This window comes from Dermatophagoides farinae, chromosome 1 (genome assembly GCF_024713945.1).
Source record: "Dermatophagoides farinae isolate YC_2012a chromosome 1, ASM2471394v1, whole genome shotgun sequence".
NCBI classification, from domain to species: domain Eukaryota; kingdom Metazoa; phylum Arthropoda; class Arachnida; order Sarcoptiformes; family Pyroglyphidae; genus Dermatophagoides; species Dermatophagoides farinae.
The window spans coordinates 2,461,997-2,477,478 of NC_134677.1; the positions used below are offsets into that span (position 1 = coordinate 2,461,997).

The 15,482-nt window shown below is 29.6% G+C and overlaps 4 protein-coding genes across 5 annotated transcripts; 2 read left to right on the plus strand and 2 right to left on the minus strand.

The window, feature by feature from the left end:
- The first annotated feature begins 24 nt into the window (after positions 1-24).
- g (adaptor-related protein complex 3, delta 1 subunit-like garnet) lies at positions 25-4,607 on the plus strand. Of its 2 annotated transcripts, none has more exons than XM_047054027.2 (8): positions 25-691; positions 749-844; positions 911-1,450; positions 1,888-1,961; positions 2,060-2,506; positions 2,567-2,696; positions 2,750-2,844; positions 2,921-4,607. In XM_047054027.2, the coding sequence occupies exons 1-8, from the start codon at positions 596-598 to the stop codon at positions 4,320-4,322; spliced, it is 2,880 nt and encodes a 959-aa protein (XP_046909983.2). In that variant the 5' UTR covers positions 25-595; the 3' UTR covers positions 4,323-4,607. The 2 variants fall into 2 exon arrangements, with proteins under 2 accessions (XP_046909983.2, XP_075591560.1); XM_075735445.1 differs by lacking the exon at positions 1,888-1,961 and adding an exon at positions 1,595-1,668 and having other exon boundaries at positions 239-691.
- On the minus strand, positions 4,336-9,687 carry Nna1 (Nna1 carboxypeptidase). Its single transcript, XM_075735444.1, has 7 exons — positions 9,564-9,687; positions 8,139-9,471; positions 7,864-8,076; positions 7,538-7,804; positions 5,401-7,468; positions 4,624-5,340; positions 4,336-4,547 (listed from the first exon to the last, which is right to left on the minus strand). The coding sequence occupies exons 2-7, from the start codon at positions 8,839-8,841 to the stop codon at positions 4,409-4,411; spliced, it is 4,107 nt and encodes a 1,368-aa protein (XP_075591559.1). The 5' UTR covers positions 8,842-9,471; positions 9,564-9,687; the 3' UTR covers positions 4,336-4,408.
- Positions 9,688-9,900: 213 nt separating this feature from the next.
- BckdhA (Branched chain keto acid dehydrogenase E1 subunit alpha) lies at positions 9,901-11,788 on the plus strand. Its single transcript, XM_047054078.2, has 3 exons — positions 9,901-10,762; positions 10,817-11,123; positions 11,179-11,788. Exons 1-3 carry the CDS (start codon positions 10,180-10,182, stop codon positions 11,726-11,728), a joined length of 1,440 nt encoding a protein of 479 aa, XP_046910034.1. The 5' UTR covers positions 9,901-10,179; the 3' UTR covers positions 11,729-11,788.
- On the minus strand, positions 11,732-13,694 carry Pgk (phosphoglycerate kinase). Its single transcript, XM_047054079.2, has 4 exons — positions 13,440-13,694; positions 13,249-13,348; positions 12,239-13,186; positions 11,732-12,171 (listed from the first exon to the last, which is right to left on the minus strand). The coding sequence occupies exons 2-4, from the start codon at positions 13,323-13,325 to the stop codon at positions 11,928-11,930; spliced, it is 1,269 nt and encodes a 422-aa protein (XP_046910035.1). The 5' UTR covers positions 13,326-13,348; positions 13,440-13,694; the 3' UTR covers positions 11,732-11,927.
- Between the last annotated feature and the right edge of the window lie 1,788 nt (positions 13,695-15,482).

The window sequence follows — 15,482 nt, forward strand, 5'->3', positions numbered from 1 at the left end:
CCGCCCACTCGATGAAACTCGTCCATTGGCATTCGAATATGTATGTGATTCATAGCATAGCTCCAGCTATTTTTTTAATATTTATATGCAGAGTAAATGCCAGGTTGTCGTTCTGTTCATATATATAAAAATGAACAACAATTGAAATTCATACACAATTATTACCGTTTTTGATGATGATGATGTTTTTTATCAATCAAAATCGAATAATAATAATTAATAAAATATCATTATTTTCATTCGTTTTGATTTATCAATAATTGTGATTTTTTTTCTCAGCTATTAATTTTTTCTTCTTGCACACTCACTCACCCACAATATACAAACAAACAACGAGCAAGAGCTTTAAAAAAAATTTATATATATTACAAATTGGAAAAATACTGATTTGATTATCGTTGTATATGATCGTTATTTATAGTGATAACAAATAAATAAACTTTATGCTTACATTTTCACTATCGACGACGAATTAATCAATCAACGCCTCAATGCTTCATCATTGTAATCGTTCAATCATCTAGTGAAATAGAACGGCATCAACAAAAAAAATTTTGACCATATATTGATATACTCGAATTATAACATTAACAAAATGAACATCCGTAAAGTGAAAGGAAATTTTGATCGAATTTTCGACAAAACATTAACCGATCTTGTCCGTGGTATTCGTAATAACAAAGAAAATGAGGTACATTATCCATGATTTTTGTTCATTATTCAATCCATTTCTTTTTTCTCTATACAGACAAAATACATTCAACAATGTATTGAAGAAATTAAAGAAGAATTACGACATGATAGTCTTTTTATTAAAGCTAATGCAATTTCCAAATTGACTTATGTAAGTAAAACGTTTCATTTGCATTTTTTTTGTTCATCTCTAATTTATCATTGAAATCATACATAGCTACAAATGTTAGGTTATGATATAAGCTGGTCGGCTTTCAACATCATCGAAGTGATGAGTTCGACAAAATTTTCACACAAAAGAATCGGTTACCTAGCTGCATCGCAATCATTTCATGAGAATACCGAAGTGATGATGTTGACGACAAACATGATCCGTAAGGATTTAAATTCACAAAACATGTACGATGCTGGATGTGCAATGAGTGGCCTAGCATGTTTTGTCACTGCCGACATAAGCCGAGATTTAGCCAATGATGTGATGACATTGTTGAGTTCAACAAAACCATATCTACGTAAAAAAGCAATATTGTTGATGTATAAAATTTTTCTCAAATTTCCTGAGGCACTTAAACCAGCATTCCCAAGATTGAAGGAAAAATTAGAGGATCCCGATCCAGGTGTTCAATCAGCAGCTGTCAATGTTATCTGTGAGCTTGCAAGAAAAAATCCAAAAAATTATCTTTCATTGGCACCTGTATTCTTCAAATTAATGACCAATTCAACAAACAACTGGATGCTTATCAAAATCATCAAATTGGTATTTTTCTATTGTCCATTTTCGAATTCTTTATTATTTGATATTTAATTGAATAGTGTAATACGTTTAAAAAATTAGACATTAGGGTTTATTATTATGCTCTATTAATTCAATTTTTGATCCATTTTTTTTGCTATCAAAAAGTTTGGAGTAATGACTAAATATGAGCCATTGCTTGGTATCAAGCTAAGCAATCCTCTCATATCGCTGATTCGAAGGTAAAAAAATTCATCTCACATTCGATAATTATTCAATGAAAATTGCATCTATTATTATACCCGTAGATTTGTTTTTTTTTAATTTCCTTGCACACTTGATTCAATTAAATATCAAATAATGATAGGTCATTGCATTCATTTTTTTTTAAATTTTTTTTGTTAATTTTTTTTTCTTTTGTTTTTCATTTATTTTCATTTCGTTCCATTTTTATCCATTAGTTCGGTGCACTTACACCACTTGAACCTAGACTAGGAAAAAAATTAATAGAACCTTTAACGAATTTGATACACAGGTAATCACATTTGTTTTTAGTTGATTTTTATTTTCATAATTTAAGCATGTGAAAAATTTTTGAATACAAATTCTAATCAATCAATGAAATTTAATTAGCACATCGGCCATGTCATTATTATATGAATGCATCAATACTGTGATTGCCGTTTTGATTTCAATCTCATCTGGTCTGCCCAATCACAATGCATCCATACAATTGTGTGTACAAAAATTGCGAATATTAATTGAAGATTCGGATCAAAATCTTAAATATCTTGGATTATTGGCTATGAATAAGATATTGAAAACTCATCCAAAAAGTGTACAAAGTCATAAAGATTTGGTACTCGCATGTTTGGATGATAAAGATGAATCGATTCGTCTTCGTGCACTCGATCTTCTTTACGGTATGGTTACCAAAAAGAATTTAATGGAAATCGTACAGAAATTGGTCAAAAATGTTACCGAAGGTCAGATTGGGAATAAATTTCGTGATGAATTAATCCTCAAATTGATTGAAATTTGTTCACAAAGCGATTATCAATTTATTGTCAATTTTGAATGGTTCGTATTTTTTTGTGCAAATCGTGATATGTATGATAATGACTGTTTTGAATCTATCAGGTATTTAAGTGTTTTGATTGATCTTGCACGTGTCGATGGTGGCACCATTCATGGTGTTTTGATTGCACAGCAAATATTAGATGTCTCTATTCGTGTAGATGCTATTCGGTCGTTTGCAACCGAACAAATGGTATAAATTAACAATTTTTATTATCATTTTCTAATCATTATAATTTTTTTCAGTTCATTTTATTGGAAAATTCTTCTCTATTCATGAATAATTCCTCAGTCTGTGAAGTGCTATATGCAGCTGCCTGGATATGTGGTGAATTTGCCGAGTAAGTTTTCAATATGAATTTTAATTGATTTTTTTAAGTTAATCTTACAAATATCAAATCTTTGTTTTTTCAACAGTTATTTGCCTGACAAAGAAAAAACAATTCGAAATTTGTTATCCATTGATAATTTTCAGCCACATATCATAGCAGTTTTTATTCAAAATGCATCTAAAATATTTTCCAAACTAGCAGCTGATCCGAATTGTAATTCGACCAAAACATACAATCTTTGTTCCGAAATTGAAGAACTAATTAAACCGTATTTAAAAAATCAAAATTTGGAAATACAAGAACGCGCAACAACATTATCCGAAATAATAGCTATCGTTAAATCAATGAAAAATGAAAATATCGGTAAACAGGCGAATTTATTGATGAATGATTCGAACGAACATTCAGAGGAAATGGCTAATGGTGAAACGAATGGCAATGAATCTAATGTGATGATTGATCTACAATCATTTTATTATGCTTATCCATTGAATCCGGTTGCTGCAAAAGCACAACGTAAAGTTCCAATACCAGTCGGTTTAGATTTGGATACACTATTCGATTTGCCTGAAAGTGAATATGAATCTGATGATTACAATGATGATTATGAAAAAGTTATTCATTTAGTTGATGATGAACAAGATGGTGTAGAATCGTCAGATGAATCGGATAAAAGACACCAGAAGAATAATGACAATGAACAATCGAGAAGATTTGAACAGGAAAATAATCCAAATTATTTAAGGACAACAAAATCGAAGCAAACAATTAAAAAATCTAAACGAAAATCAAATAAACACGATGAGAATTTGAATGAAAACGTCGAGGACGCAGAAGAAAATGAAACATACTTGCATGAATCATCTTCAGCCAAACAAAAAGCTCTCATTCCTGGATTAACCTCATCAGAAAAATATTTAATCAAAATGAAAAAGACGGATAATGTGAAAAAAGATGATGGTAAATCTAAAAAGAAAACACCAAAGAAAAAGAATACAAAAATAAATGTCATTGAAGATAATGAAGATGATGAAGAGATTGACAATAAAATTTCAATTCGAGCATTAGAAATGCCCGAAGGTGTCGATCTGAATGACAATGATGAAGAGGAAGAAGACTCCTTCAAATCAACATCTGATCCACATAAAGCTTTAGCCAAAGTGAATCTAGATGATGTGATTAATGATTTGAATAAAATGCGAAACAAAAAATCGGATTTGAAAATCATTGAATCGACGGAAAAAGCTAGTAAAAAGAAAAAATCAAGCAAAAAATCTGTCAAAACTTCTGTGGTTGATGATTTGATAACCGGAAAGAAAGTGGTTAAAGTAGCTAAAGCTAAAAAAACTAATAAAAAGAATGACGATTCGAGCAATAAAGTGAACGATAGCCCAGTCAAGATGAAGCCAAAAAAATCTAATAAAACAAAGAAAACAGAAGATTCGAAAAATCGTGATGAATACGAAGAAACGTTGGACAAAATTTAACAAAGATGAATTATTTCCAATAATGATATATTGAATTGTAAATATTAATCATCCATATTTTTTATTTATATTTATTGCTACTATTTTTATTCATTCACAAAATGTGAGTCCATTTCGATGAGATCTGGATATAAGTTTGTAATCATTTGTTTGATTTTTTGTTGTTTCGGCGTTGTCGATTTGTCCGGAGTTCTTGATCGTGCACATCTGTTCAAAATGGTATTGCTATGTATAGAAGGTTTGAAAGTAAAAAAAAAGTAATTAATAAATCAAAAATTCCAACTATTAATTCCAAACTCACCTGACAGAAATTTTCCCTTTGTTTACATTTTGTTGATAAATAGATTTTTGACAATCTGGTAATTGTATCAATGGAAAATGTTGTTGTGAACAATAAACGAATTGAATGAAATTGAATGATTTGGCCAGAAATTGTCCCATTTCTTCCATTTCTATTATCGATAAATTTTGTCCAGCATATGGACCTTTATCACAACCACTGGCCGAACATTCGATTGTATAAGTCAAAACAATTCCATATTGGCGACATGCTACTAATCGAGCAGTTTGTTCACGATCTCGTTGCATGGCAAATGAACAATAATCCAAATCAAATGCAGGCGATTGTTGATATTTTAGAATCAATGGAATTGTAAGATACGGCGGCACTGCTAAATGTACGCGATCATCCATATTGTTTTTAACGGATTCTAGTTGATTATTCAATTTACACGTTGTGCTATTCATACAAACACACATATGATTTTGTAGATGTTTTTTATAATAATTTTGTTGGTCAGATTTTTTCCATGATAACATTGGAAAACAACTATATGAAAATATATTATTTCGTCTTGAATGGCCATGCATGTCAAGAAATGCGACGGGATTTCGGCCACCCGAATAAGTGTGTAAACATTGTAGCAACATTTTTGAATGATATATGGTTGGATGTAAAATAGGTGATGGATCCCCCCAATGACGATTTAAATCTTCTGTTTGTAGATCGGTTCTAGTGCTTTATGAAAAATAAAAAAAAATTGAATTTAACGATTAGATTAGAATAATAATCACATACCAGCCATTGATAACGCCATCCGGATTCAACATTGGAATTATTTTGAAAATGTATTTATCTAATAAATTTTTCCTCGCCACATCGATTGATTGATCATCAGATGATTGTAATAGAAAATCAATGAAACCTTTTAGTATCCATGATGAATTTGATTCAGATGGATGAACTCTGGCAGTGATCATTATGTAATGTTTCATATTGAATTCAGCATTCGATGTTATCGTAATCACTGGAAGATCGTTGCCTTTTAATGTTGAACATAATGTTTGTGAAGCGAAAAAAATTTGATAACCAGAATTTTCTGATTGTCGTCGATTATGATTATCGGCCATATAAGACCAATAAGAGATACAGGTTTTTAGTTGACTAAAACTGAATGGAACATTGAAAGCAAAATAGCAATCATCATTTTCATATGGAAATTCGAATGTAAATTCCAATGTATAATATAATTTTCCTTTGAGCAAATTTTTAAATTCTTTATTTTTAACATAATGATTTCGGTAATAAGCCACCATATAACGATTGTTTTTCATTGGCTCATCATCATGAATTCTTTGCCAACTTTTTCCCGATTTTTCAAATTCTCGACACGAATAAAATAATGGTTGTTGTCCACTGTTGAATAGAATACTTTTCTTTTCACAATTTATTATTTTAAATCGATATTTTTGATTTTTTTGCATTTGTCCAACGTAAAAATAAAACCATTGGGTATGTGATGTACAATTAACATCAGAATTTAGGATTAAAATGTATTCTTTTTCATTATTATTATCATTATTTGCGATTGAGTGTATGAACGCTTTGCGAAGATTACCGCATTCAAAACGTGATTCGAATTTCAAATGATTTCTATCGATCATATCGTTCGGTTTTTCAATATCATAGACAATCTCATATTTTGAATTTTCATCGGAAAACAATCGTTGGCCAACATGATCCAATAATTTTATATGATGATAATTCTTGAGACGAATCGCTTTCCGTAGAAATGGATATGTCATTGGATGAAACAATGAATTATTTTGATGAAAATTCAATTCTGGTGCCGGAAAAACTTCTTTAGGTATGACAGTTTTAATTGAATCATAAATTGCTGTAAAAGTATCTTTCCAATTAAAATCCTCAATTTTATTGTGTTGGTTGACAGAATTTTTCGATAAACAAGCTTCATTATTATTTTTTGATTGTTGCATTTCGGTTTCGCTACGATCCTGATCACATGAACAACTTAGTTTAAGTTCATCGTTTGATCGATCATTCAAATGGAATTTAGTCTCGGGAAAAAAACATAAATAAGATTTTGCAAGTGAGCTATCAATTTCTTTAGATTTTTTATTTTCACTAGTACTAGTATCTTCAAGTTCACTTTCGGAAAATAATTCCGATTCTAAACATTCTTCATCACTACCACCTGGAAAGATTAACAAATCTTCCTCTACTTCATATTCTTGATCTTCGCTTATTTGTTTGACAATTGTTTGCGAATTCGGTGCATATTGAAATCGAAATGGATTACGAATATCTTCGATTGGTAATATTATAGACGGTAGTAAACGTTGTATGAACATACTGGACATGACGACTAGACGATTTCCATAGTGTATTACACGATCAAATTGCTTTCGATAGAAATTCGATATTTTATAGGCTTCAGATATTGTTTCAATGTTCATATTGTATCGATAATCATCATTTATATTGGGGTCATCATTTTCTGTTCCATTCAAAGAACATACAAAAGGATGCATAAATTTTTGAAATAATACTTCAGCCATTTTTAATGATCGAAAATATTCATTGGTGATTAATGATTCGGTAAACGTGAGCAATAACGATACAATTCCATAGATATCACGTAACACTGAAACATAAAACTTTAGCTGACTATCTTTTTCTATCAATTTTTCTCCAATTTCTAATTGAATGATATCTTCTTTTCTTAAATTTAATAATGATTTTTGTTCACATATTTCCATATGATATAGATTACAATGTCCCAACAATTCAATGAGTGTCGGTGACAAGATCAATGCAGTGGTGAAACGATCAGAATCATATCTTACTAATTTATGAATAAAATATAAAACGAGTGAATATTTTATAATTTAAAAATTTTTTTCCAACATCTTACATTTACGGCAAACATTAAACAACATTATTATTATACGAGATCTAAGTGTTGATTTTTCCATAAACCTGTTTATCGAACAAAATTTTTCAAGCACCAATTTACCGAATCGGACTAGATTGATTTGTGATGATAAATGTTCATGATTATGTTGTTTTAAATATTCACAAATAATATGACAATTTCCATCAAAATCGAATCGATTCTTGTCATTAACAACAAATTCCGGTATGATATTGTTGAAAATATTTTCTTTAAAACATGACAATTCTAAAATAGAGAAAAAAGTTTTAAAATTTTAGATAAAATTAACACAAGAATAATTGTACCTAATCGATTCAAAATAATCACATAATCCAAAATGATCACAATGGATCTATTGTTAATGATTGAATCTAATATTTCCTGTTGTTGTTTATTATTGCCCGAATTTTCATGATTCAATTTATTATCGATCAATTCAAAATATTGACACAAAATACCCGAAGTAATTGTTGAGGATTGCTGATGTAATATTCGTACTAATTGAACAAATTGTGATTCTAAACAATAAATGAATGAATATTAATCATTTTTTAATAGTAAAAACAAGGGAAATACTCACCATAAGAAAGTTTGATTATCAATGCATAATAACTTCGAAATAAACATTGTAGTTGAGATAATAACACATCTTGTGATAATGTACTACGTGTTGGAAATGTTTGTTGAATACATTTCAAATAATGGAAAATGATACATTCAAAATGTACTAATTGTAGGAACAAAAATCGATTGCTCATTATTTGATTAATATAACCATTATAAGTAGATTGGCAGGATGTGGAATCTTTTCGACTTTTCTTTCGTTCACTGCTTGATGCAGCTTTAAGAACTAGAAATTTTTTAATCTTGACTAGATCACATTGAATCAAATTAGATTTTGAAAAAAATGAATTAATTACTTCACAGTTGGTTGAATTTTTGTTCTCATTGAATTCCATTTGGATATTCCGAATATTGTTTGATAATGATGATATGATTCTATTGAATTCAACATCCGATTCGAAAGTTTCATTTGGTTCACATTCACCATTTAGGAATGTTTTTGATCGTAAATGTTTTTGTGAAAAATTTGTTGTTGTCGAATTTGAAACAGTTTTTGTGACAGAATCATGAATAGTGAATACATCATCGGATGAATTGTTGAGAAAATCACAGAATTTTTTCAATAAATTTTCATCATTATTATCTAAACAATGAAATAATTGTTTTACTTGTTCGATCGTATACAAAGATTCATCAAATTTATTCATGTTTGTATCCATTGTGTGCGTATTATATGTGTTTTATTATGTCGATATTGAAAAATTGATGAATGGTTTAACGCGACCGAAATATAATGTAATTATATTTGATTGAAATTGGAAAATTTTCCGTAGCCACAATTTACTTTCGATATGATGATGTGATAAAAATTAATGCTGTAATTTTGTTGATTTGCATTCTTTTATTTTGTTTATTTAAACATTCAAATCATTATGGTTGCCATAGTATTTGATGATGTGGAATAAAAAAAATTTTTTTTTTTGCTTTCGTATAAAAATTTTTCATAGAAAAAACATTGGCAACAAAAAAAACTGTTAAGTCATAGCTTTTTTTTGTCATCATTCCTCCAATATACACATTGAAGAGGTTCTATTTTTAAAAACCATATAGAAATTTATTCTTTCTCTTGAAAAAATTGTAATTAGAATTTTGTTTTTTGTACAAAAAAAAATCTCGAATTTTGTCAAAAAGATTTTACGATTTCGAAGAACTCGAATACATTTATCATTTTTAAACCATAATTTAGAATTATGTCACGGCATGATTATCGTGGATTTTCACAAAACAAAAAATCACAACCCAAAATCATCTTCACCAAATAAGAATATCATGGAAGAGTGAATTCCAACCTGAATTTTATGAAAAAAAAATAAAAACAAAAACATTCTGAAATCGCGTCATCAACAATGTAACATTCATAAATTCTGTAAATTAAATCTACCTGTGTAAGAATGACATTACTGGATTTAATTATTGAAATCAAAATTTTTTTTTTTGTATTGAGAACAACGAAAAAAAAAATTCAACAAGTAATATAATTAAAATTTTTGACTGACGAAAAACAACTAGCATTAGACATATGTGCAATGGGAAAAATTTTGATAAATAAAAGGAATTCAAACAAGTGGCATCTAATCCGGAACATATTGATTATCAAATGAATAAATAAAATTCACTCATAGTGGCAACAAATGAAATGAAAGATGATAGCCTTGAAAGTGTTTACTTGTTTTATCAGTTTGATGTTGATGAAAAATTGTGATGGGGAGATCCGTTATCATCAAGGCTTTATGATCGTAGATTTCTTCATACATACAGCAGCAAATGTAAATGAGAAACTATAGCAAAAATAAGATATATATTTGATCATTACAACATTCGAATCCTTTCAATAAACATATAAGAACAAGATTTCTTTTTTTTTTCTTTCCAATTTCTTTCTCCTGATGACATGACAATATTTTATACGATTCAGATTCGATTATTTAATATTGTCGAAAACCACATAGATTTTTTCCCATCATCATCATCATATTATTACTGTATGGGTGGTCAAAATGTTAAAACTTTATCGTTCTACTTCATTTGTCTGTAACATCTGTAAAAATGGATCAAAATTTTTATCACAACATTCTAGTTCATCATATTCCAATAAAATTCGAACAACATTCAATGTAAACAATATCAATTTGTTCATAAACCAAAGAACTTTTTGTGCTGAATCTCAACAACAACAACAACAACAACAAAGTCAACAAAGCATATTACAAGAATCGCACAATGTTTCGATTATTAATGATCAAAATGAAGCAGAATTTCCAGGTGCACGATCAAAATTCGTAACGAATCTTCAATTTTTTGATCCAGATCATTTTGAAAACATACCAGTTTATCGTGTTATGAATCGTGATGGCTTAGTATTGGATGAGAAACAAGATCCGAATCTAGATAAAGAATTTATGACCAAAATATATAAAGGAATGACTCTACTGAATTCAATGGATCGTGTTCTCTATGAATCACAACGACAAGGAAGAATATCATTTTATATGACCAACTATGGTGAAGAGGGAACACATTTTGGATCAGCTGCAGCAATTTCCAATAATGATCTTGTTTTTGGACAATATCGTGAAGCTGGTAGAAATTTTTTTTTGCATTCTAACCAAAAAATGTTAATTGTTTTTATTGTAGGTGTACTGATTTGGAGAGGATTCGAAATTGATAAACTAATGGCTCAATGTTATGGAAATAGTGAAGATTTACATAAAGGTCGATCAATGCCTGTTCATTATGGAACAAGAGATCTTTGTTTTGTATCAATATCATCACCATTATCTACACAGATGCCACAAGCGGTTGGTGCTGCATATGCATTCAAACGACAGAATCAACAACGTGTCGTCATTTGTTATTTTGGTGAAGGTGCTGCATCCGAAGGTGATTTTCATGCTGCATTGAATTTTGCCGCAACATTATCAGCACCTGTAATATTTTTTTGGTACGTACACGATTGTTTACATTTGATAAAAATTAATTCAATTTCATAAAATTAGTCGGAATAATGGCTATGCCATATCGACACCTACACATGAACAATATCGTGGTGATGGTATCGTTTGTCGTGGACCAGCATATGGTATACCATCAATTCGTGTAGATGGTAATGATGTTTTGGCAGTTTATAATGCAACATTAGCAGCGAAAAAAATTTGCCTAGAAGAATCACGACCAGTTTTAATCGAAGCAATGACATATCGAATTGGCCATCATTCAACATCTGATGATTCAAGTGCATATAGAAGTGTGGATGAAGTTAGAAGCTGGGATCAAAAAGATCATCCAATCACACGATTACGTAAATATCTTGAACAAAAAGGATGGTGGGATGAAGATCTTGAAAAATGTTGGAAAAATGAAGCAAAACGTTTAGTGATGACTGCATTCGTCAAAGCTGAAAAATTACCAAAACCAAATTATATGGAAATGTTTGAAGATGTTTATGATGTGATGCCAAAATCGTTGATGCAACAAGCTGAAGAGCTTAAAGAACATCTGAAAATTTATGGTGGCAATTATCCAATTTCAAATTTCAAACAAAATTAATGATTTTTCTATTTGTCTAGAATGTTTCTAATATTTTAATAATAATGTAAATTCGATTTTGCTGTTGTTGTCGTTGTTAAAATATGTGTTTCACAAAGCAAATGATAAAAGAAAAAAAAACAAAACAAATTTTCGAATAAAACTAGAGATAAATTGTACTAAGATTAAAAGTGAAATGTTCCAAATTCCAGATGATCATTTATTTTGTTTCAGAAAGGGCTGCAATACCTGGCAATAGTTTGCCTTCCAATAATTCCAAACTAGCTCCACCACCAGTACTAACATGACTGACTTTATCTTCGGTTCCCCATTTTGCACAACAAGTAGCCGTATCACCACCACCAATGATGGTTGTAGCACCACGTTGTGTAGCTTCCACAACAGCATCCATAACAGCTTTGGTTCCTTTGGCGAAATTATCAAATTCAAATACACCAACAGGGCTATATAATGTAAAATGTAAAATATCAATAATCTATAGATTTAAAGGAAAATTGAAAATGTATTTACCCGTTCCAGACAATAGTTTTGGCTCGTGATAGAGGTAATTTAAATAGCTCTACTGAAGCCTGACCACAATCTAATCCCATCCATCCATCGGGAATGCCTTGTTCTAAAGTGGCATGACCTACAGCAGCTGTTTCAGAAAACTTATCACCGGTAACAAAATCGATCGGAAAATGAAGTTGGACATCATTCTTTTTAGCTTTGTCCACCAATTTTTCAACAATTTCAGCTCCTTCATTGTCATACAATGAGCTACCAATGGACATTCCTTTCAATCTCTTCAAAAAAGTGAAAGCCATACCACCGACAATGATCATTTCATTCACTTTGTCCAATAAGTTTTCAATTAATTGAATTTTATCCTTGACTTTGGCACCTCCCAAAATAGCCAAAAGTGGTCGTTCCGGTTCGTAGAGAATTTTAGAAAAGTAATCCAATTCTTTTTTCATTAAAAATCCACAAGCTCGCTCTTCAAGAGCAATTCCAACGATCGATGAATGAGCTCGATGAGCTGTACCGAAAGCATCGTTGATATAAACATCTCCCATACGAGTTAATGATGCTCGAAAAGCTTCAATCTCTTCTGGTGTTGCTTTGACTTTTTCCTGTGTTTCTGGATTGACTCCTTTTCCTTCTTCTTCAAGATGGAATCGAAGATTTTCCAACAGGATTACCGAACCGGGTGTAGGATTGGCACAAGAATTTTCAATTTCAGGACCAACACAATCGTTCAGAAAGGTGACATTTTTGTTAAGCAATCGGCTAACTTCTTCGGCAACTGGTCGCAAAGAGTATTTCGAATTACGAAAACCATCCGGACGACCAAGATGGCTCATCAAAACTACAGCTTTGGCTCCATTATCAAGAGCATGTTTGATGGTTGGAATTGCAGCCACAATACGTTGATTATTTGTGATTTTTCCATCTTTCATTGGAACATTGAAGTCAACCCTATTATTAATTGATAGATTTTTTATTAATGAAAATTATCCACTAATTTAATCAAATACTACCTGGTAAGAACACGTTTGTCTTTCAAATTCAATTTGTCAATGGACAATTTTTTAGCAAGAACATTTGGTACAGACATTTTTCGGATATTCACAGAAAAACCTAATTAAAAATGAATATAATTAAAATAAATTGATTGAAATAAAAATTGAAGGTCACAATGACGAATAATATAAACAAAAAGTATATTTACAGTGATATTGTGTTTGAAAAAATGGAATCGGCAACGTTGAATATTGGACTAGAAATCTATGAAATATTATGACTAACGGAATAAAACGTTTTGGTAGAGATCAAAAAAAATTATCAGTCAGTAAAAATGTAAAAAATGACAAAGTTCAATGATGGAAAAGACAAATTCCCAATGGTTTATACATCAAAAAAAAAAAAAATTCGAGTGTAAAATCACAAACATAATTTCCGGAAATTTTTCCTTTCAATAATAGAATAAAATTCCTTGGAAATTATCCAAAATAAATATCAAAATTGAATCAAAGGAAAATATGATGATATTTGCACCTATATTTAATTATAATCATCTTTTACGATCATTTATTGTTTTTATTTGTTAACAAATTTAAAAGATTAAAATAATGTGTGTGGGATGATACAATATTGAAAGTAATGGACCAATCAAAAAAAAAAAAAGAAAAAACTCATCAATAAAAAACGTTTTTTAACGCGTAATTGACATTTTTTTTTTGATGAACCTATAAAATCTTTTTTTTTCCATACTAATATTTGTTTTCTCTCTCTCTCTTTTTTTTGTTTCTCACATTTTCACAAGATATCCGAAAGTTTAATTTGATTTTTTCCGTTCATCAAAATTATATTCACCATGTGTGTGGTCAAACGTATTCAAATTAGTCATGCAAAAATTGTTGAATATATATATGTTATATTCATATATCGTATATATGATTTTTTTACGTTTTTTGTTTTGTTTCTAAATGCATTTATAACATGATGATTAAAATAATAGCAATCCATTGTCTCTATATAGCCCAGTGTCATGACTTTCATCTAGGTCAAACGTCATGGAGAAAGAAAGAAATAAAACAAAAACAAAATATTAAAAAAAAAATATGAAAATATTTGGAACCAGTTTGTCGATTTGAGTGATGATTGGAAACAAACAAGTTGTTTGCGTTTTTTTTTTTGTTTTTCTTTTCCTTTCGTTTTAGAGATCAATTAAAATTAAAACAAGTTGTTGATGTTGATTTGCCCTATAGGTGCAACAAACATCTATCGATTTCATAGTCGATGAATTTCATTTGGAAAATTTTTTTACTTCTCAGATATAAAAAAAAAATTCTGTATAGCAAACTTTGTAGATGAATTTCATAATAATTGCAATGTGTATATAATTAATGATGTTTGTTGTGGGTTGTTTAATTTATTTGGGAAATTTTTTTAAAAAAAAATATCATCAGCTGAATTTATTTCTCCATATATCGAATGTTGTAGTATTTTGCATCGGTTGTCCCTTCAATTATCATCATAATAATAATAATAATAATAATAATCATTAATAATGTGATTAGATAAATTTACGTCACACCAATAATGTGATGAATAATGTTTATTCATGTTAAACAAGAAAAAAAAATCAAATGAACTCATCATCATCAGATCGATAAATTAATAAATTATCAAATAAAAATTTCGTCATTCATCGTCTGGTTTTTATTCGATGATAATTTTCCTTTCATATGATGATGATGATCATCATCATCATTATTATCAATCGAACAACCAAAGAACGTTCAATTTTAGGTTCATTTTTTCCCGTATTTATTCAACGAATATTTTCCTTTGAAAAACAATCAACAACAAAGCGCAAACTGCAATCATGCAAGACGTTTGTAGAGAAAAAAAAGATTCACAAAATTATAATTACAATGGGAAATATCAATCTGATCGATTTTTTTTCTCTTTTTCGTTCCAAACAATTATCATTGTTGTTGCTGTTAGTTTGTTATTGTTTTTGTCGTATGATGATGATGATGATTGTATTTTTCCTTTCTATAATAATTTCTTCTCTTTTCCATGATTCTCCCTCCCACATACTTATCCACCCTCTCGTATGATCAAAAACACGTTAGATTTTCAAACGTCATCAAAATCTGTCATTTGTTTATTTTATATTTGTTTTACTTTACATACAATTTATAAAAATTGCATCATTGAAATGAAAAATATTGGATTTTTTTTCCTGTTTTTTCTTTTCGGTTGT